This window comes from Phocoena phocoena, chromosome 3 (genome assembly GCF_963924675.1).
Source record: "Phocoena phocoena chromosome 3, mPhoPho1.1, whole genome shotgun sequence".
Taxonomy (NCBI): Eukaryota; Metazoa; Chordata; class Mammalia; order Artiodactyla; family Phocoenidae; genus Phocoena; species Phocoena phocoena.
In genome coordinates, this window is record NC_089221.1 from 172,683,553 (window position 1) to 172,704,605 (window position 21,053).

Below are 21,053 nucleotides of genomic sequence, written 5' to 3' on the forward strand. Positions count from 1 at the left end.
GTCCTCGGGCTCAGCAGTTCCCCACCCAGAGTCCTCTCCTCCTCCCTGGACTCCAGTCCTGCCCCAAAGCCTCCCGTGCCCCCCCCTGCCCATCTCCTTTGCCCCTGCCCCCCTCCCCACCCAGGCTCCATCAAGATCAGGCGAAGAAATGCCTCAATCGCCCAGCAGTCCGTCTGTGTCCTGCACCTGCCCCGTGCCCAGCATTTGAGGCCCCTCCCTGTCCCAGGTCCACACCCAGCCCCAGCCCTAATCATCCTCACAAGTGTTGTTCCTGTAAGGACCACCGCCAGCAGCTCCGGGGGGAGGAAACTGAAGGTGGGAGGGGCTCCTGGCTTCCCCCGCCCCCACCTGTCTCAGCCACAACAGCCACACCAGCCACACCAGCCCAGCTGCAGCCACTTGATTTCCGACTTGTGTGTCATCGCATGTGATTTATGGCTCCTCAGGGGCTCCCGGGCTGTGAACCGGCTTTTTATTTGTCTGTCAGTGGCCGCCTGGCCACCTGCACCCTGGTCCACACTTCCCCATTACCGTGGCCTCCTCCCATGACCCATAAGCCCGCCAAATATGGGGAAGGCCCACCGGGGCTGGCCCCACTGTCCTCGCCCTGATGCCACAGGCAGAGGGAGGGCCCTGCCCTGGCTGCACACAGTAGGTGCTCACTGTTTGCTGGGGGGCGCTGGCATTGACATGGGAAGTGGGGGTGGGGTGGGGCGGCAGCACCTAGACTGGGGACGTGAGCCCCAGAGCCCCCGGGATGGTGGCCTTTCCTCCGAGTGACATGACCCACTGCGTGACTGTGGTCAAGGGACTTGACCGGACCCCTGAAAGCCAGGGTGGTCCCCATCAGTCCAGAGGGCAAGGCGTGAGCCCCCTTGTCACGGTCACGGCGGTGTGGGGGTGGTCGGGGATCCAGGGTGTGGCCTGGGGCTTCTCCTGAGACAGCGGCATAGATTAGATAGGGACTCAGGGGCCCACAGGGGAAGGGCTGTGGGGTGCTCTCCTGTGACTGTGGGCATTGATGCCCCTAAGCCAAGGCGGCCATGAATCTGAGGGGGCCCCGACCGGGAGGCCTGGGTCCACCCGAGAGCGACCGTCAGGATATGGGGGAAACCTCAGGACCCCCCTTCCCACCTCCCTGACCCCCCGCCCTTGGGGATCCTCTGGGTATGCACAGGACCCCTTTACCGATGGCTGCCCTGGGGGTGCCCCACTGTGCCCAGTGCAGCCCCAGGAGTGAGGGGCCACTCTGCACCTTGGTGGTGGCCCCCGAGGCCGTGGCTGGTGACCAGTGATGGACAGCGTGGCCCCTGAGAGATCCAGGCCCCAAACGCAAGCATGTGTCGGTACAGGGGTGTGCACAGGTGGGCGCGGCCATGGGGTTCCTCCACACACGTGTGTGCACGCGTGTCTGTACATGTGGCAGATGACAAGTCCCAGGGGAGACTCCTGATGGTGGGACTCTGGGGACTCCCAGCCGGTGGGGAAGACAGACAAGTAAAGAATCAGATTTGTGTTGTATGAAAGGAGAGAAGGTTAGCACTCCCCTCGACCAGGATGGAAGAGGCCCTTGGGCCTGACAACACGCATATGGTTAAGGCATTGCCACCTACTTCGTGGCATCTAACCACTGTTTTTGACATGTACCATAATGTTCATTGCAGCACTAGTTACAATAGCCAGGACATGGAACCAACCTAAATGTCCATCGACAGATGAATGGATGAAGAAGATGTGCCACATATATACAATGGAATATTACTCACCCATAAAAAGAAACGAAATTGAGTTATTTGTAGTGAGCTGGATGGACCTAGAGTCTGTCATACAGAGTGAAGTAAGTCAGAAAGACAAAAACAAATACCGTATGCTAACACATATACGTGGAATCTAAACTTTAAAAAAAATGGTACTGATGAACCTAGTTGCAGGGCAGGAATAAAGAGGTAGACATAGAAAATGGACTTGAGGACATGGGGTGGGAGGGGGAAGCTGGGGCGAAGTGAGAGAAGCATCGACGTATATACACTACCGAGTGTAAAATACTTGGCTGGTGGGAAGCAGCCGCACAGCACAGGGAGATCAGCTCTGTGCTTTGTGACCGCCTAGAGGGGTGGGATAGGGAGGGTGGGAGGGAGACGCGAGAGGGAGGGCATGTGGGGACATACGTAGGCATATGGGGACATACGTAGGCATATGGCTGATTCGCTTTGTTGTACAACAGAAACTAACATAGTATCGTGAAGCAATTATACTCCAATAAAGATCTAATAAAAAAAAAGATACATGTGGTAAATTAGATGTAAATAATGCCTGGTAAATAAATACACATTATTGTGAAAAAATAAAAGAAGAATCAGAGATTGGACAGCAGGGGGATGGGGTGAGGGCCACTTGGCCAGGGAGGTCTAGAGGGGACATGTACCCCTTATGAAAGGGCGGGGGGAGAGAGTCAAGCAGTGGTCTGCAGAAAGGGCACACCAGATAGGGGGAACAGCATGTGCAAAGGCCCCGCGGTGGGAATAGAGCTATTTTTATACTTACCCATCCAAGGTCACCTTTTTGTGTTAAAATTTTGTCTCAAAAGTCCTCAGAATAGCTAAAAGGAAAAAACCCAAATGTCCATAAAAGAGTGAATGGGCAGAAAGTCATCCCTCCACACACGGGAACATCACTCAGCCATGAAAAGGAGAGAAGCCCTGACGCTCCTACAACGTGGGCGGACCCTGAGAACACGATGCTCAGTGAGAGAAGCCAGACACAGAAGGACATGCAGTGTGTGATTCCACTGATGGGAAACGTCCAGAACAGGCTGACCCAGAGGTACAGAGAGTGGGTTCCTGGTTGTCAGGCAGTGGGGAGGGGGATGGGGCTTCTTTTTGGGGTGATGGAATGTTCTGGAATTAGACAGCGGTGATGGTTGCACACCCTGTGAATGGATAAAAATTGTGGAATCGTACTTTAAACGGATGGATTGTGTGGTATGTGAACTATATCTCAATAACATTTTTTTAAATAACAAAATCAAAGTTAGCTGCTACGATTCTGCCCCACGACCCCTGCATTTAATCCTCGCCTTCCAGCTTCCTCTGTCCCCGTGGTCGAGTTGGGGTGTTCGAGCGAGGGGTCTCAGGGGGGTGGACATAGGGGGGCCTCCTCCCTCTCTGAGCCTCGGGGTCCTCTCCACAGAGTGGGGGGATCCCTCGGCTCTCCCTCCGTGGTGCTCGGCAGGGGCCACCCTCCGTCCCACTGCTGCTGGGCAGGGCAGGCGGGGCGCACACAGGGGTCTTTGTGCCGCTTCCTGGCCTCATTAAGAGGCAGCCCCCGTCGCTGGACCCAGCACGACCGAATTAATTAGCTGAGAGCCTTCCCTCTCAGCTAACTGTGCCCGGGACACCGCAGTCCCTGCGGGTGGCACTGAGGCAAGGAGCAGCCCTGAGGCCCCAGTCTCTCCGCCCTGTTCTGTGCCTCTCCGGGGCCAGGCTGGGGTGAAGGCCCCTGGGAGCCCAGAAGACTCTGACACATGTCTTTTGGAAAGCCAGGAGGGAATTCGAGGTGACAAACCCCCACCCTTGCCTGGAGCAGTTGGAGAAACTGAGTCACCCCTCCACAGAGCTTGGCGACCAAGATGGCACCGAATTTGGCTGGATCCTAAAAGACCTGTCATAGAACCCAAGGACCGCCCCCAAGTGAGGACAAGGGTACAGGAGGTCTTGACTGGCCCTGGGGTCCAGGGATTCCCACCTGCTCAGGTGCATCGGGTGACAGACACTTAACAAGCCCCTGCTGTGTATTCAAAGCCAGCCCCATCTCTTCCCTCCATCCTCCCAGCTGCCCCAGGGGAGAGGGGCATGTTCCCCTCTCCTAGGAGTGGTATGAAGGGCACAGCACCCCATAAGATGCTCAGTTCGGGGCCAGGCACCCCAACGATACACAAAACCAAAGGATCACAACCGGCCCCGGGGTCTCCAGACATTCCTTAAAGACACCCCTCCCCAGCAGATTCCAGACCCGACCTGCAGCCCCAACACAGACACGCAGCCTGGATGCTTACGCTTATTTTATTATAAAAAAATACAGAATCCAAAGTTGATTGTGATGGGGGGGCGGGGCCCGTCGCCAGCTCCAGGCGTGGCAATGCCGCACGCCCACGACCCCTACAAAAGTCCCCCACTGGCGTGCCCGAGCCATCTCCCGGCGGCCACACGCCATATATATTTATATATAATATATATAAAACACAGATCAGGAAAGGCGGGTAGAAATATGAAATCTGTATAAATGCGCTGTTTACTTCATTAGAGTGTTTTGGGGAGGGGGTTTCTCTTTTTTGGTGGTGATGTTCCCCTCCCCCCCCGTTTTGTTTTGTCCTGTTTTCCCTTTTCTTACAAACATTATTAGTCATACAGTAGAGGGAAGGGGGTCTCACAGACAAAGGAGCTTATTTTGAAGTGCGACTTCTACGCTAAAAAGTCTACCCCAACCCCCCCATCAAAATAAAAGCCCCCCCCCATGAAGGGGTGAGAGAAAAAGAAACATTCCAGTCCATCCTCAGGAATACAGTAAAAATAAATCACAGTATATACTTGCTGGCTCTATTTACAGAAATATAACGTCTTCTCGGTCTTGGGGGCGACTGTGTGAGGCTGGGGGGACAGGTGGAGCCTACGTCATCTCTAAGACGTTGTAATGCTATGATTTTGAGGGTGCCGGGGCTCCATGGTGGCTGCTGGTGAAACCCCGTGGTTTTCTGCTCTAGGAGACAATCACCAGGAGGGAGGAGGGTAGAGCTGGCAGGACAGGGGTCTGAGGGCCCCGGACCAGAATCGGGGGGACTCACCACCCACCCCTTCTGCCTCAGGCCAGCCTGTCCCATGGCACCTGGGGTTCCATTCCATGGTTGCCTCCACCCAGGACCCAACAAATGGAGTGACCAGGCCAGGGGTGCCCCAATCCCCCTCCCCTCAAGGGGGCCAGGGACCCCTGCCCCATCTGTCTATTGTTTCCTTCCCAAAGTCACAGGCGACAGCAAGGAATAAATTAAATTAAAAACTCAAGTCTTTCTGATGCAACCATGAAAAATACACTTAAAAAGCAAAAACAAAAACCAACGTCACCAAGAGATCCCAGGGTTCAGCAGGTCCCCCGGACAAGACAGCATGGCCAGCTGAGCAGACACCCGGCCCCTCTGGCATGGGGTGGGGGGACCTCGGCTGCCCTCACCCCCCTCCAGCCCAGGGGCGGGTGGACGGCCCCCTGCCTGGCGAAGCAGCACCAGTCGTGGGAGAAGCGGCGTCTCTATTTGGTCTCGGAGGCGGGCCATCAGGGCGGGGCCAACGTCCCATTGGGCACTAGGAGCCCAGGAGGGTCCACAGCACGGGGACGGTGCTGAGGAAGAGCTGGCAGCTGCGCAGGCCGCTGCATGAGTTATTGCTGGTGAAGATGGGCTCGGGGGCCTCATACAGGGTCTCATCTGGGGGGACAGGGAGACAGGGGGGTCAGTGGCAGGCCTCCCACCCCCCACCCTGCTTCCTAGACCTCACCACGACCTGACATTGTTAAACATCTCCATTACGGGACTTCCCTGGCGGTCCAGTGGTTAAGACTCCACACTCCCAATGCAGGGGGCACGGGTTCCACCCTTGGTCAGGGAGCTAAGATCCCATATGCACTGAGCAGACAAAAAAAAAAAAAATCTCCATTTCACTGCACCTCCAAGGGCACAGAGATTTCTGTCCACCTCGGCTGAGGCTGTGCCTCCAATGCAGAGCATGGCAAACAGAAGGCTCCAGGTGAAGTGACGAGGCTGCAGGACCCCCCTTCCCTATGTTTCAGGAGCTCAGAACACGAACCCGTTGGTCCGTCTCAGAGAACTTCCGTGATACCCGCTCACTGGGTGAAGGGGTGTTCGGCCTCAGTGAAGCCCAGCCATGGACTTCAACCCTCATTCTTGAAGGTCTGAAATGGCCCCATTTGCAGATGGAAAAACAGAGGCTCAGGCAGGGCCTGTCCCAGCCATCGCTGAGGTTGTGGGACTTCCCAGGCTATGCCATGACCGCCTCCTAACTCCGCTGATGACTCACTGGGTTCTGTGAGTTAAGGACCCTACATGAACCCCCACCAAGAACTTACTGGTCGGTCGCACGTAAACCTTCAGCCGCAGGCAGGGTCGGTCCACAGCATTGGGGGGCGTGGCAGCTGGAAGAGAGTGGTTGGGGGTTAGTAGGGCAGGAGGCTCTTGGTGCCTGAGACCTCTTGGGGCTGTATGCCCTTCCCCACACCCGTAACCCAACCCTGACCCCAGGTTGGGGAATCCACCCATAAAACTCCTCATCATACATCAAAGCCCCAGACACAATGCCCATGATTTCCCAGAAGTCCTCTTGCACTCTTCCCCTACCTCTCACTTTGCTGAATCCTAACCCCAGAGACGGGGGTCAGGTGAGGTCTCAATGACACCCCAGGGCTCCATCTCACCCCAGGGCATCACAGGGCAAAGTTCAAAGGTGATAAATAAAAATAGGTGTGTTTCCAATCAGCAAAAAAAGGGAATTCCCTGGCAGTCCAGTGGTTAGGACTCTGAGCTTTCACTGCCAGGGGCACGGTTTCCATCCTTGGTCGGGGAACTAAGATCCCGCATGCCGTGCAGCACGGCCAAAAACAAAACAAAATAAAAATCAAACAGCAAAAAAAAAAAATCAGTGTAACTAAATGATTGACCAGGGATCAAATCCCTGCTCTCAGGGTGCCTGTCGGCAAGTCACCCCCTATGTGGACCTCATCTGGCCCATGGAAGGTGCTTTGGAAATCATTCTTTCCATCTGGGTGACGCCAGAAACCCAGTTACCCCTGGGAAGGAGGCAGCTTCCGGCCTCACCTGGAGAGCGACCCACACCGCCGAGTCATGTGCAGGCCGAAGTGCATTGGGTCCTCACACCTAAAATTCCACCATAGGGCTCCCAGCTTCTTGGCCCACTTGGCGGGCAGGGGAGGTACCAGAGCATCAGCCATGAGTCAGGAGGGAGGAGCTCAGGGACCAGGACAGGGGCAGGGAGGGAGGCCTGAGGCCCTGCGGGTGGCGGGGCTCACACACGTGAACAGGCACGGGCACCCACACGGCTGCGGCTGGGCCTGCCCCCGCCTGTGCTCTCGGCCGGTCCTCTCTGCGGCCATCACCTCTGCCCGCCCCCCAGAAGCCCCTCGTGCTGGGAGATGAAGATAAAAAGCACGTAATAAAAGTAACATTCATCACAGAGATAGGACGAATAATTACAATAATTATCTTTATGAAACTCCCGTCTCGGAAAGAAAAATGTAATTTTTCTTATATTACGGAGACTTAATTTAAGCACCTTCTTCCCCTCCCCCACCCCCTTCTTCCCTGAATTAAAAAGAAAAAATCCAAATAGAGCAGAGAAAGGAGGAAATGGGAGCCTTGTAGAGTTTAATTTGACTCAGCAGGAACCGGGGTGGTGAGGCGCTGGGTTCCTCTCCAAAGCCCCGGGGGCAGACCCCCCTTCCCACCTGCTCCCCATCAGCCCCCAGGACGCTGAGAAATGGGACCCCACAATCCGTTGAAGTCTCACTGCCTCGGGAGAGGCATGAGTCCGACGCCAAGGTGGGCTCCCTGATACCCCTCTCGGCAGGGGCGATGCCTGGACCCCAGTGTTCCTGGTTTAGGTTCTCAGACTACAGTCTGCCAAGGCCCCACTGAACGGGAACTTGAACCCAGCCCCAACTCTGCCGCCTCCCCAGACCCTGCCCTTGGCACTTGATGGGAAGGTAAAAGGGGCCCCCTGGGAACCCCTGATGCCCAGGACAGGTGGGGGCAGCCTAGCCGGCCCCCCGGCAAGGCTCACAGCGGGGCACGCATGCGCAGTGTCCCAAGGCTGCCACCAGCCGACAGTGAAAAGCTCCTCGGGGAATCTGGGCGCGGGTGGGTCGCTGGGAGATGGGGGGGTGGGCCCGGGAGACCCCTGCCATGTCCAGGGTTGGTCGCCCTCACCCCCTCCCTCAAGATTCCACAGGCCTCAGTTTCCCACCTCCTGCAATGGGGGGACGGCACCCCTGGTCTCAGTGTGGGACAGGCTGACCACATGGTCCCAGTCCAGAGGCCCAGAGGCTTATCCAGAGGCCGAGGTCACAGGGGGGCTTGCGGAGAGGAGGGCGAGACCACCGGAGCGTGCGCCCGGAGACAGAGGCCAGCGCGGAGGAGGGCCCCCCACCCCCCGCGCCCCTGCCCCGCCCCCACTCACAGATGTAGTAGTACTCATGGCCCGGGCGGAACTCGAAGCCCAGCGAGAAGGGCGTGAAGAGCTGGAACTTCTCCGAGAACTTGAGTGGCCCCCCGGGCGCCGCGGGCCGGTTACACTCCCAGCGCTTGAAGCCGCGCTGCCGGTGGTCGCAGGAGGCGTGGCCCTCGCCGTTGACCATGTACAGCACATAGTGCTCCATGCGCTCGGCCGGCGGCAGTGGCGCCCCGTAGTGCGGGCAGTAGATGTCCAGGTAGTCGTTGATGCTCACCTCCACCGTGTAGCCGCCGCCGTCGTCCGCCGCGCCCGCGTGGAACCTGGGGGCGGGGCCGGCGGTCAGCACGGGGGTAGGGGCGGGGCCCGAGATGCGGATGATGGATCAGTGCAAGGGAGAAGGGGAGGGTCAGGGATGGGGTAAATGGAGAGGGGTCAGCGGTCAACGCGTGGGACGGGACGGGGTAGGGGACAGGAAGCACGAAGGCGGGTGGGAACGGGTCAGTGCAGGTAGAAAGGGGTAGGTCAGAGATGGGGAAGGGGGAGGGGTTAGGGGACCGATGGGCAGGCACGTTACCCACAGACAGGTGCCACGGTCCGAGCCCACGGCCCCCTCCCTGGCACAAGCCTGCCCCACCAAGGCCACAGCAGGCTCCTTGAGACTGGGACTAGCGCTGAGCCCACGAGGTGGGTGCTGGGGAAGAGGGGCTGCCCCCAGGCATTCTGGGTAACCACATGCAAACGAGCAGGCGCCACGTGACTCGGAGCCCCCCCAGGCTCTCCACCCCCTGCAGAATCCACATCTGGGCCCCTCAGCCACAACAGGCCTGGCACAAGATGTCCGCCCCCCCACCAGGAAGCCCCTCTCCAAAAACCTTACTACTTGACTTCGATGCCCCCTCCTCCAGGCAGCCCACCACGCCATCCCCAGATGCAGTCTCCTCAGCTTTCCTTTGCAGATTTGCCTGCCAAGAAGGCCGAGGGCAAGACTATACTTTCAGGAATCATTTCTATAGTTCGTTACTAGAAAGGTTTCAATATTACTCAGCCATAAAAAACAATGAAATTGAGTTATTTGTAGTGAGGTGGATGGACCGGGAGTCTGTCATACAGAGTGAAATAAGTCAGAAAGAGAAAAATAAATACCGTATGCTAACACATATATATGGAATCTAAAAAAAAAAAAATGGTTCTGAATAACCTAGGGCCAGGACAGGAATAAAAACGCAGACATAGAGAATGGACCTGAGGACACAGGGAGGGGGAAGAGTAACCTGGGACGAAGTGAGAGAGTGGCATGGACTTATATACACTACCAAATGTAAAACAGATAGCTAGTGGGAAGCGGCTGCATAGCACAGGGAGATCAGCTCGGTGCTTTGTGACCACCTAGAGGGGTGGGATAGGGAGGGTGGGAGGGAGACGCAAGAGGGAGGGGATATGGGGATATATGTATATGTATAGCTGATTCACTTTGTTATAAAGCAGAAACTAACACACCATTGTAAAGCAATTATACTCCTATAAAGATGTTTAAAAAAAAAAGGGGGGCTTCCCTGGTGGCGCAGTGGTTGAGAGTCCGCCTGCTGATGCAGGAGACACAGGTTCGTGCCCCGGTCCAGGAAGATCCCACATGCTGCAGAGCGCCTGGGCCCGTGAGAGCCTGCGCGTCCGGAGCCTGTGCCCCGCAACAGGAGAGGACACAACAGTGAGAGTCCCGCGTACCAAAAAAAAAAAAAAAAAAAAAAAAAGAAGGCCGAGGGCAGTCAGTGTGGGACATAGGCCAAGTGTTCCCAGCCTCTCTGGGGCAAGCTCTGCCCCTCCTCTAGCCTCAGTTTCCCCAGAGGGGGCAGGGTTTGGCATAAAAGATGCTCAGGCCCTCCTTCGCTCAGTCCAACTCAGGGGTGCCCTGGGTTCAAGACCCCCAGCTCCATCCCTTCCATCCTGTGTGACATCCTTCCTTCTTCCTCCAGAGCCTCCAACTCCCTGGTCACCCCACCAGCTTCCCCACCCCTGACACCTCCACCCCCAAGCCCTGCCTCCCAGGCTTTGCTCTGGAGGTCTCCCCACACTGTCATGCAACCTGCACCCCTTTCTCTGGGGGGAGGCCCCTGACCCAGGCTCATCTGTCAAGGATGGAGGTCAGCTGAGCGAGGGACCAGCAGCTCCCCTTCCATCACCGCCTCGGGCTACAGCGCCAGGAGCCCCTAGACCTCCTGGACGTGGCCTGGATCGAAGAGGGACAAGGGGGCCTCCCGAGAGGGGCTTATTAGCACATAAAAGGCCTGAGCATCAGAGGGTTGGGGGGCGGGCTCCCCCAGCCTCCTCTACTCCCTGTATCGGCCAGTAAACTGAGGCCCAGTGTGGGTCGGAGGCAGGGAGGGCTGCTAGGATCCCAGCCACGCCTCTGCCTCCGTGCCCGCCGTGCCAGCCGCCCCGGCCCACGGGAGGGAGCCAGGCAGCCCCCACGCCAGGTGCGCTAATTCCCACAGCTGGCACCTGAGGGGGCGGCTGGATTATCAGATGGCATCGGCTGGCCCCCCGCCACCCGTGAGACTGTGCCAGGCGGAGGCGAGGGGTCCTGGGAACTCAGAACTGGAATGACGGAGACAGGGGACCAGCTCACGGTGCCTGAGTCTCCCCCGCCGTCAGCAGGGACCAGCATGATGATTCACGTCTGTGGCTGAGGTCAAGGGCCGCAGAATTTCAGCATGGGGAGCAGGGGGAGTGGATTCACCTCCAGCCCCTTCCCTGCTCCACTGGGTTCGTCCAGGGACGGGGAGGCCACCCCCTCTCGCAGAGGTGAGAAGGCGTTTGCAGAATAAATGTGTCTGGCCTCGGGGGTCAGTTGGGGGCCGAGGAACCTCAAATGTGGTTCAGTCACAGGTTGGAACCCAGCTGGGTCTCAGCTCCTCTTCTCAAAGCCTCAGATTCCAACTCTGTGCCGTGGGGATGGTCCTCGAGGCTGATGGGAGAACTCCAGCTCTGTACACAGCAGGCACTGCATAGATGCATGCGGGGCGGCCCTGGGTCGGGCTGGGACCCTACCCGTCCCTCAGGCAGCTCCACGGCTGGCCAGGCACGGGCGTCTCATTGACCGGCCGCGTCCTCCGGCCCCTTGGGCACAATCGATGCAGAAGCTGCTCCAGGCTTTTTGAAAAGTCATTTTCGCTCCTTGCCGGCCCCACTGAAAGCCCCATTGATCAGCCGATCGATGGCAGCTGTGGCCCAGCAGCCGCCCAGGGACCCAGCCTCACCCAGGTGGGCCCTGCAGGGGAGGCTGTGACGCAGAACCACGGGCCGTGGGGGGAGTCCTGGTCCTGGCCTCCGGCCCTCAGTGTTCCCTTTTGTCCCTGGCACGATGCCGAGGGGTGTATACTCAACCTGAAAGAGAACGTGACTCCACGCGTGGTCTTTCTGGAGAGAACGGACTCCAGAAGGTGGGCTCCCCTTTCCTCCTGCCTGTCCCATCAGGCTTGCCTCCCTCCCCCCGTGACACCTGCACCATCAGGTCCCCCCAGCTCACTTTCTGAAGAACATCAGAGACTGAAGCTGCTTTGCTGCCTCAGAGGCTGGACGCCTGGGCCCCACTAGGGCGGCCAGACTCCTGGCCTCCCAAAATCCAGGGCTCACTTTTCTGAGTGTACATCAGACCCCGTGACCCACTGTCTCAAAGCCCTCCATTGGCTCCCCCCACACACAACAAAATCCACAGTTCTCCCAGGCCCACGAGGCCCCGTGTGGTCCCCATCCATCCCCAACCTCATCGCCCTCTGGCTCCCCTAGCTCGCTCCCTTCCAGGCACACCAGCCTCCGGGTTGCCCCTGGTCCCACCCCAGGGCCTTTTCTTTCCGGCTGCGTTGGGTCTTCGTTGCTGTGCACGGGCTTTCTCTAGTTGTGGCGGGCGGGGGCCACTCTTTGTTGCCATGCGTGGGCTTCTTTTGTTGCAGTTGCAGAGCACGGGCTCTAGGTGCGCGGGCTACAGTAGTTGTGGTGCCTGGGCTCAGTAGTTATGGCTTGCGGGCTCTAGAGTGCAGGCTCAGTAGTTGCGGAGCACGGGCTTAGTTGCTCCACAGCATGTGGGATCTTCCCGGACCAGGGCTCGAACCCGGGTCCCCTGCATTGGCAGGCGGATTCCTAACCACTGCGCCACCAGGGAAGCCCCCACCCCAGGGCCTTTGCACATGCTGTTCCCTCTGCCTGGCACATTTTTCCCTACTTTTCCCAACTCATCTCGTTTGGACACCATCATATTTATACCTTTAAGCAGCCCATTGTCTGCCTTCCTTGGATCCTGGGGGTTGGCCTCCTTCTCTGCCCTTTTCCCTGTAGCCCGCACAGGCCCTGTATACCGTGGTGCTCGATATATGTTTGCTAATCAAACAAAGGCCAAAGATTCGAGGTCTTTGAGGTGCTAGAGTCATGGGGAGCAGAAAGCTGCCCCCAGGTGGGGGAGTGAGGACCCCAGACAGGCGGGTCCCCAGGAGACGCCTACAACCCCCCACACACCTGAACTCTGGCTGCCTAAATGGACCATTTTTCTCCCTTCCCTGCTCTAAAATAGTGACGGCCTTGCTGTGTTGGCATTCCCGTTCCAAATCGGCGCCTCGCCCCTGCTCAGGGTGCCGCTTATGCAGGGGAGTGGGCCCCCCCCCAAACGGGGCCTGGTGAGAGCAAGACAAAGCCTTCATTTCCTCCGTTAGCACGGAAGCCTGATATGCAAATGCTCCACTCGATAGAGATAGAAATTCTCACTAAGGGGTTAACGACTGACTTGGGATGGTTCCCAGACAGAGGGCTCCCCGCCCCCGCCCCACCACACCTTCACCCCCAGCTGCTCACCCTGCCGGCCCCCTGCCAACGTCCACCCTGCAGGCAGCCCCCCCCAAAGCCCAGGTGACCCTTACCCGCCACCGACCCACCCACCACCCCTTCCCCAGCAACACCCAGCCCGCAGCTAATCATCTCCAATCGGGCGAGTGTCAAGTCATTAGATGCTAATAGCAAAAGCCACTAATTAGGAGTCTCACCCAAAATGGGGGTGGGGTGCTATGCCACCTTCCCAGACTGGAAACTGAGGCACAGGCAAGGCGGGCAGGGGAGTCTGTGTCCCCCTCACTCCCTGTGGCTCTGCCTCTATCTCCCTGCTCTGAGGCCATGCACAGCTCCTACTAAAGGCGCTCAGACCTGCCAACAAAGATCCCAGGAAACAGCCCCAAGGCCCAGCGTGGGCCGAGCTCGCCCATCCCCGCCTGCCACCCCCAGCAAGACCCCTGAGGCCTCAGTGTCCTCCCCCAGCTTTTCTAGGGGCCAAAAGACGTGTCCCCCATCCAAGGCCTGGCCACCTTCCTCCTGCTGGCGGGACGTGGGGAACACCTCCCAGAAAATGAGGGCCCCAAGGTGGTGCAGGATCAGCTGAGAAAGGACGATTATGGCCTTGCGTGTGGATGGGTAAACTGAGGCACGGGCCCCAGAGCTGAAGCAGGAGGTAAACAAATGGGGCTGGGTGGGCGGGGAAAGTAGGGTGAGGGCCTCAGGGCCACCCCACCCCTCAGGCCTTGGTCTGAGGCAGGAGGAGGCCCAGGTGCACGGTCCACGGGGCACACCTGCCTCGGTCACCCCACCCTCCTCTGCCCCCCGGTGTGCACGGTGTCCCTGATGCTCCTCGGCCAGCCCCAGACGTGGCTGCCTCTTGGAGGGGGTCACCCCACTGGACCCGACTTCCTCATGACCACAGATGAGTCACTTTCTCTGGGTCCATGAAACGGGGGCCTAAGGGGGAGCCCGACCCACAGGGTGGGCAGATTAGGGGGTGCATGGCTGGGTTGGGGCGGGCGAGGGGCAACGTGGCCCAGGCGGTGGAACGAGCCCCTCGAAGCCAGGGTCCCTGAGTGGGAGGGGGTGTGGGGACAGGCACCCCCCCACACCCAGGGCCGGCCGGAGCAGAGCTCGGACTCTGGCTTCTGTGCTCCCAGCCTTCAGCTGCGCGTCTGCCACGGGGCAGCCACAAAGGCGGCTCTGCCCCTTCCCCGCATGGCCCACCAGGTGGGGGACGCAGCCAAGCCCCCTCTGGATCCATCTTCCAAAGAGACAATTTCCCCAAAGCAGCACCTTGGGGGGGGCAAGGCTGGCCGAGTGCCAGGTCCCGAGGAGGAAGAAAGGGGAAGGGGAGGTGTCCCGGAGGAAAGCTGCTGCGAGGCAGGACCCCCCAGCAGGCCCAGCTCGGGAGCTGCAGAACCAGCCGTCGGCCCTGCAAGAAGCCTGTCTTCCAGAGCCCCGTTCACGCACCTGCCGTCCCGAGGAAAACCACCTTTGAACCCACGACCTCGAGGGACCCGTGAACCTCACAGGACGTCTGCTGGGGGGTCCCGAGGTCAGAGACGGCCGCCCCTTCCCCGGCCCAGCTCCCAGGCAGGCTGGAGGGCCCCCCCCGCACCGCCCTGTGTCCTGAGCTGGTCCCCAGCCTCGGGTCCTTCCTCTGCAAACTGAGCAGCCTGGGGAGGGGAGAGGCCCACTGCAGGGAGGGACCAGGGCTGGGGACAGGGAGCCTGTGGACCCCAGCTTCAGCGCCCAGGCCCCCCACAGGGTGGGGACATCTCAGAACCAACCCCCAGCCCCGCACTGCGGTTCCCCCCCTAACGTCGCGACTGCTGCAGATGTGAGGGCCTGGTCCCCGAGGCTCCCCCATTTGCCCACAGGGGCTGCGTCAGTTTCCTCTCCCCCTCGGGGGCCTCTGATTTCCTGGGGTCACGCCCATGCCTCGCCCGTCCACACCGCGCCCTGCTGCCATCCACAACCCACCAGCCCACTTCCTGGAGGAGGCGCGGGGGCTCCGAGCAGCCAAGCTGCCCACCCGAGGGCACAGCCGGGCTTCCCGGATCCCCGAGTCCGAGCCCCGGCCCCCCACGGCCCCCCAGACCCATGGGTTCTCACTCTCCAAGCCACCCCCCACCCCACTCCGCAAGCCGGCTGGTCGAGCCTCTTCCAAAGGAAACAAAAAAGCCTCATGCGGCAAAATATGGCATCGCCCCCTTCAAAGCCGGTTCCCCAAAGGCCTGGGCGAGGCTGGCAAGGACAGGGTGCCTGACATTCCCCGCCATGGGGAAGATGCTGCCCCAGTCGCCATCTTCCCACCCGGTCGTTTGAGAGGGGGACCGTGGCTGCTGTCCACACCCGAGGGCAATCAGAGCCTCCACCCGGGTCTGCACCACTGGGTCCACTCGGGCTACAGGCCCCCAACCAGGTGGGGGCCCCGGGGACGGCGGGTGTCCTGCCGGTGCCAGCTCTGAACCTCGATGGCCCCTCTGCACCGAGGACGGCACGGTGCCCGTGGGACCTGGCCGCGTCCCCCCAGCAGGAACCCACCGGGCTGGCGGAGGGGGCGGAGGAGGAGTGGCCGGGTGGGCAGGGAGGGCAAGCTGTGCCCCCACTGGTGTGGAGTGTCTTGTGGAGTGTCTGCCCCCTCACCGGAGCCCCCGGGACAGCCAGAGCCGGGCCGCACACGCAGACACTCTAAAGACATGCATGCATCCCACATACAGATGCACCTGCTCCCCAGGTGCCAATCTGCACACACAGATATACACACGCACCTCAGACACCACGTACATTCCACACCCAGACACACTGCTGCAAACATGCATGCACCCCGCACACGTGTGTACTCCAGGCACACTCACGTTGGCGTGTGCAAACGTCCAGGGCCAGGGTCGCTGTGCACACGTAGGCACACGAGCGTCTGTGTGGCAGGGTGACGCATGTACTCCACGCACACAGTTCTGCACCCCCCAGGGCCCCAGGACCCCCGAAAATCATGGGCAAGAACACGCAGCTACACGCAGTGACACATGCAGACACACCCTGCAGCCCAAAGAGACTCCTGGGTGCCCCCGGGTCCCCCACGTACACAGATGCACCCGCAGCTCCACGCTCGGCCCGTGAGCAGCCAGCCAGGACCCCTGGCCCAGTCCCACCCGGGCCGCAGACAGGTCCAGAGACACCCGGCAGCCAGCCCGGGAGTGCCCGGCCCAGGCAGGGGCCGGCCGGAGAGACGGCCGGACAGCCGGCTGGTCGGGGTGCCGGGGCCAGGTGGCTGGACTGCGCTCCGCCCTTTGGCTGCGGCGGAGGTGGGTGCAGGGCTCCCTGGCAGCGTCCGCCAGCCTCACGTGTGCAGGAAATACACGGCACAGCAGGAGAACGCAACTGGGGAGACATAGCCACATACACATTACCTCGGCGCGGGTACCAGGCCCGGCCGGGCGAGGGTGGCCGGCCTCACTGCGGCGCCACCTGGGCCTGGCGGTCCCCCACCTGAGCGCACTCATCCCCTCCCACCCCCGCTCCTCTGCTGGCTGCCTGATCGCCCACCACCCGAGCCCGCCCAGCCCTGGCTCCGTCCCCGTCCCCACGGTGCCTTTTGTGTGCACCCCTGTCTCCGGCACGGCCCCCGTCCCTGCGTTCCCCGTCACCTCCGCCTGCCGCCACCACCAGTCTCTCTGTTTCGACCCTATCCTTGTCTCTCCCCACACAGGCCCGTCTCTGCCCGCGGGACTGCCTCCTGCGTGGGGCCCGCTCAGTGACTCCACACCTCTCCCCGCACCCCCCGACCCTGGCAGCTGCCCCCGGGACTGGGCGCCCTCAGGAAATCTCCATTCCGGGTGCCCTCGGACCCCAAGGCCGGACAGCACCCCTCCTCCTGTGACTGACACATACCCTGTCACTGGACGCAGATTCCAGTCCAGACACCCCTGGACATGAAACCCCCTGAGGGGCCCCCGGGCCTCCAAGTCCCCCTTTGGAAGAGCCCCTGAACCTCAGTGATGGATGGAGCCCCAATTCTGGACCCAACCGGGCTTCTTGGGCAAGTGGCTCCCCAGGGCCCCAGACCCCATCGCAAGAGGTCGGGGAGGTCATCTCCCACCAAGGATGCCCCAGGCAGAGAAGGGGGAGGAGAGATAGGAGAGGAAGGTCCTGACAGCCAGGGTCTGCTCTGGACAGCAAGGCCGTCCCCTCGGACGGCTGGTCGGAGCGGGGCTATCAGGTCAGCAACAGGAGGCGGCCGAGTGGCCGGCCGGAGCCCGGCCCCAGGGGCTACCTCCTTCCCGGCCGAGATCCTGCCTGCGGCCCAGTGGCAGGTGGGGCAGCAGACGGCCCCAACGACCCCTTTCTGTCCCCGTTCGAGGCTCCTCGCGTGTCTGGCGTTTGCTAGAACAAAGGACAGGCCATGCCGGGACGGAGATTCCGGAGCTGAAACCAAAAACTTGGGCCGGGGAAGTGCTGCCCGCTGGGCTCCCTGCTCGGCCGCAAGGAAGAGCCTTAATCAAACCCACATGTGACCAGTGGGGCGGGCCGCATGGGGGACCAGCTCCATGATGGCCCGGCCAACCCTCCTAGGCCCGGGGTCTCTGCCCTCGGCCCCGGGGCCCAACCCCACAGCCAGGCAACGGACGGGGGTGTCTGGGCGCGCTCCCTGCCCCCACCCAGGACGCTGACTGCCCTGGTCCCAGGCCTGCCTCAAATATGGCCCTTTATGCAACTTTCCGGCGGAGGATGGAGAACGGTGGGGGACAGTGAGGGGACGGCGGGCTGTGGAAGGCGGTGCGGCTGGCGCTTGAAAACCAAGAGAAGGTGACTGGTAGCAGAGGGTCATGGGGCGGGGAGGCCAGCGGCTCTGCCCCCACGTGCAGCCCGGCTGGCCTCGATGCGACCGTGACCCTGACCGTGGGGCTGACCGGGAGCAGCAGGACCCCGAAGCCCCATCTCCCACGGATCCCCGGCCCGCTCCAGCCTCCCAGACCCTGGGTGGCCCGAGGCGTCTGCAGCTGTCCAGGATGTGGTCAGCCACCAGCAAACTTTTCTCACTCGACAAACAAGGGCTTCTGCTGCCCCCCAGATGGCACTCAGTGCCTGACACCGAGGAGGACTGCAGGCAGGCGGGCGTGGCAGGCTGGGCACAAGGCCACCTGGGTCCCTGCCCCAGCTCTGCTCCCCTGGCCGTGACCTTGAGCCAGCCGCTCGGCCCCTCTGTGCCTCAGTTTCCCCACCAGCGCCAGGACAGGAGAGGACGCCACCTGGTCAGGACTCCCGGGACAGACCCCCAGCCCCCTTGGTGCCTCAGTCTCTCTATCCCTGCAAAGCAGGAACCAGGGACCCCCTGCAGCGAATGTGGACGCCGGGCCGTAGGGAGGGACATTCTAACTTCCCCAAGTTCATCTGGGGACCCGCCGGCAGAACGCACTCCTGGACCCCTCCCCCGAGGGGCCACGGTCCCCCACCTCCGGGCGCGGCTCAGTGACAAGGTTCCCGGGAATCCCCACCAACTCTAAAGCCAGCGGGGGTCCCTGGAGAGGCCAGAAGATGCTGTGCCCCAAGTCCGGGGAGGGAACTCAGGGCCGCACTGCATCTGAGGGTGCCAGAGGGGATCCCCAAACTCCAGGGCGGGCCGGCGGCGCGCCGGGGCATGCAGGGCGCCCAAATCTGCAGGCGGCGGGGCGCCCTGGGGGTAGATGCACACGGAGCGCGAGTCCCCCAAACTCTGGGGGCCGGAACTCCCTGGGGGCGCCCGTGGGAAGCGGCCGCCCCCACTCCGGGGGCAGCGCGCAGGGTCGCCCCGAGCCCGGGGCGGGAGACCAGGCTGGGATGGGGTCGTCCGGAGTCTCCCGGCGCCCGGTCCCCGCCCGCGGCCACGCTCACCTGGGGTTGCTGCGGTTCCAGTAGACGGCGTAGCGGTCCGAGTTGGCGCGGGCGGCGTCCTCGGCGCGCGCGAAGGGCGGCGGCGGCGGCAGCGGCAGCAGCAGCAGCAGCAGCGGCAGCAGCGGGCGCTGCGCGGGCGCCATGGCCCCGGTCCGGCCGCCGCGCTCGCCTGGCCGCCGCCTGCCAGCCGTCTCCGCCTCCTCCGCCGCCGCCGAGCGGGCGGGCGCGGGGCGGGCGGGAGGAGGGAGCGCCGGCGCTTGGAGATCCCCAGCCGCCCCCGCCTGAGCGCGCGCGACCTCGGGCGCCGGAGAAGTCAGGCGGCGGCGGGCGGGGCGCCGGGGTCGCCCCGGGCGCCAGCCCGGCCGCTCGGACTCTGAGAGCGCGGGCCGTCGCCGCCGCACCGCCGGGGAGGGGCCGGGACTCCGGCCTTTGTCCCGCCCGAGCGCCGGGAGGGCCGCGGGCGCCCCCTCCTGCCGTGCCCCAGCCGCGCGGGGGGCTGGGAGGGGGGCTCCAGCCCCCGCCGCGCCCCTACCTCTCCACCCCCCGCCCCGCCCCGACTTTCCGGGACGCGTCCCCCGCGTCGGGCTGCCTGCACTCCCGTGGTCCTGCCCCCCGAAGCCTCCCGGCCACCCCAACTCTGCGGGGCCCTGCATCTGCCCCTGTCATCACGAGACCGGGCCGGGGTCGCTGAGTTGCTCTCAACCACTTCCATTCAAGCCACCAAGCGGGTCTCCAGAGCCTGGCCTGGCGCCAGAAGCAAAAGACACACAGATTGCTCACCCCCATCTCCCCTCCCTCATTCAAACCCAGACCCCAAAATCCTAAACCAGGCCCAGCCAATGCCGTACCACCCCGCCCAGCCTGGTGAAGAGTTTTACCGTCAGGCTGACCAAAGTCCAAAGCCAGTGTCCACTGCTGCCACCCAGGGGGACCGCAGGGCAGTCACTTCTCCTCTCTGAGTCTCTGTTTGTTCATCTAGGAAACAAAATAGGAATCCTGACCTCAGCCCCTAAGGGTGCCAGGCATAGTAGGTGCCCAATACTCCCAGCAGCCCAGAGTTGGGTCCAGGCCAACAGCAAGTGGGAGCACGGGTGTCTGACTGGGGTGGAAGATAGGAGAGGCGTCAGGCGGAGGGTGCAGCTTCAGCAAAGGGCTAGAGTGCCTGATGGGTTCGGGGCACTCAGTGACCACTCCCGGAGGAAGGGGGCAAATTGCTGACTGTGGAACTGGGAGACTGTCCTTCAATTCTGTCCTCATTCATGCCATAGGCTCCCTCACCAGACTCTGAGTCTGTGGAGGTACGCTGTCACCAAGTGCTGGCAGGAAAGTGCCAGAGGTGCCCAGCCAGATTCCACTTCTCTGGCTTTGTTTCACTCTCCCAGGCCTGGCGCAGGGTCTGGGAGCCAAGAGCTGGAAGGTCCCCATGTGAGGGATTATCCAAACTCCTCGCAAGAACCTTGAGAGGCCAGAGACCGGCAAACTAAGTTTTGTCCCAGCCAGGCGGGGTGGTAAACGCACCCGCCCCAGCTACACATTTCCGATATGCTGTGGCCATGTTCCACACGTGCCCTGAGCTTCCTGCTCTCCTACCGGCACTCACCCCTCTTTGCTTGGGCTGCACCGTGCCTGGGAGGCCTTCCCCGCTCTTCCTGTAAAATTCTGGTTCCTCCTTCAAGGCCCATCGTCCTCCCTGTACTTCAGTCACCCCCCAATCCCCGCCCACAAGGTTCTCTGTTCTCTGCCCTCCAGGGAGCTCTGCCCATCTGTTTGGGGTGTTCTGGCTTCTGGGTCTTGTCCATTGACTGCAGGTGCCCAAGTTTGAAGTCCCAGGGCTGGCTGAGGTGGCTCCACAGAGGAAGGTGGGAACCTGCCCCCAGGTGGTGGGTGGGGCAGGCCCGGGAGGCCGAGGGAGGACCAGAACTGGCCCAGGGTCACGTGGCAAGGCCCCAAACAGACCATCTGGACACCGCTGGAGTGAGGGCCTGGGGCTCCAGCCACACAGGCCAGGCTCGGCCCGGGATGGCTGGTCTGGCTCTTTGGGAAGTGATGGGGCCACCACTCTGGAAGGCGTGGGGTCTGAGCCCAGGAAGAGGGGCTGCGAGCCCAGGGGTGCCA

General features: G+C 61.6%; 1 protein-coding gene, 1 non-coding gene and 1 pseudogene across 2 annotated transcripts; 2 read left to right on the plus strand and 1 right to left on the minus strand.

Moving 5' to 3' along the window:
* The first annotated feature begins 1,513 nt into the window (after nucleotides 1–1,513).
* Nucleotides 1,514–1,639, plus strand: LOC136121789 (U6atac minor spliceosomal RNA). The gene has a single exon (XR_010655799.1). It is a non-coding gene; the product is annotated as a U6atac minor spliceosomal RNA (small nuclear RNA).
* Nucleotides 1,640–4,045: 2,406 nt separating this feature from the next.
* Nucleotides 4,046–19,104, minus strand: EFNA2 (ephrin A2). Its single transcript, XM_065874831.1, has 4 exons — nucleotides 18,939–19,104; nucleotides 8,256–8,569; nucleotides 6,133–6,198; nucleotides 4,046–5,473 (listed from the first exon to the last, which is right to left on the minus strand). The coding sequence occupies exons 1-4, from the start codon at nucleotides 19,079–19,081 to the stop codon at nucleotides 5,352–5,354; spliced, it is 645 nt and encodes a 214-aa protein (XP_065730903.1). The 5' UTR covers nucleotides 19,082–19,104; the 3' UTR covers nucleotides 4,046–5,351.
* Nucleotides 9,232–9,325, plus strand: LOC136121803 (small nucleolar RNA U3; annotated as a pseudogene).
* Nucleotides 19,105–21,053: the final 1,949 nt, after the last annotated feature.

Bases quoted from the DNA above. Each gene is read 5' to 3' on its own strand.
- EFNA2 (XM_065874831.1), bottom strand. From the start codon at position 19,081: ATGGCGCCCGCGCAGCGCCCGCTGCTGCCGCTGCTGCTGCTGCTGCTG. The intron at 6,199-8,255 runs GTGAGTGGGGGC...ACTCTCTTCCAG, and splicing joins CCATGAGTACTACTACATCT to CTGCCACGCCCCCCAATGCT. The intron at 5,474-6,132 runs GTAAGTTCTTGG...CTGTCCCCCCAG, and splicing joins GGTTTACGTGCGACCGACCA to ATGAGACCCTGTATGAGGCC.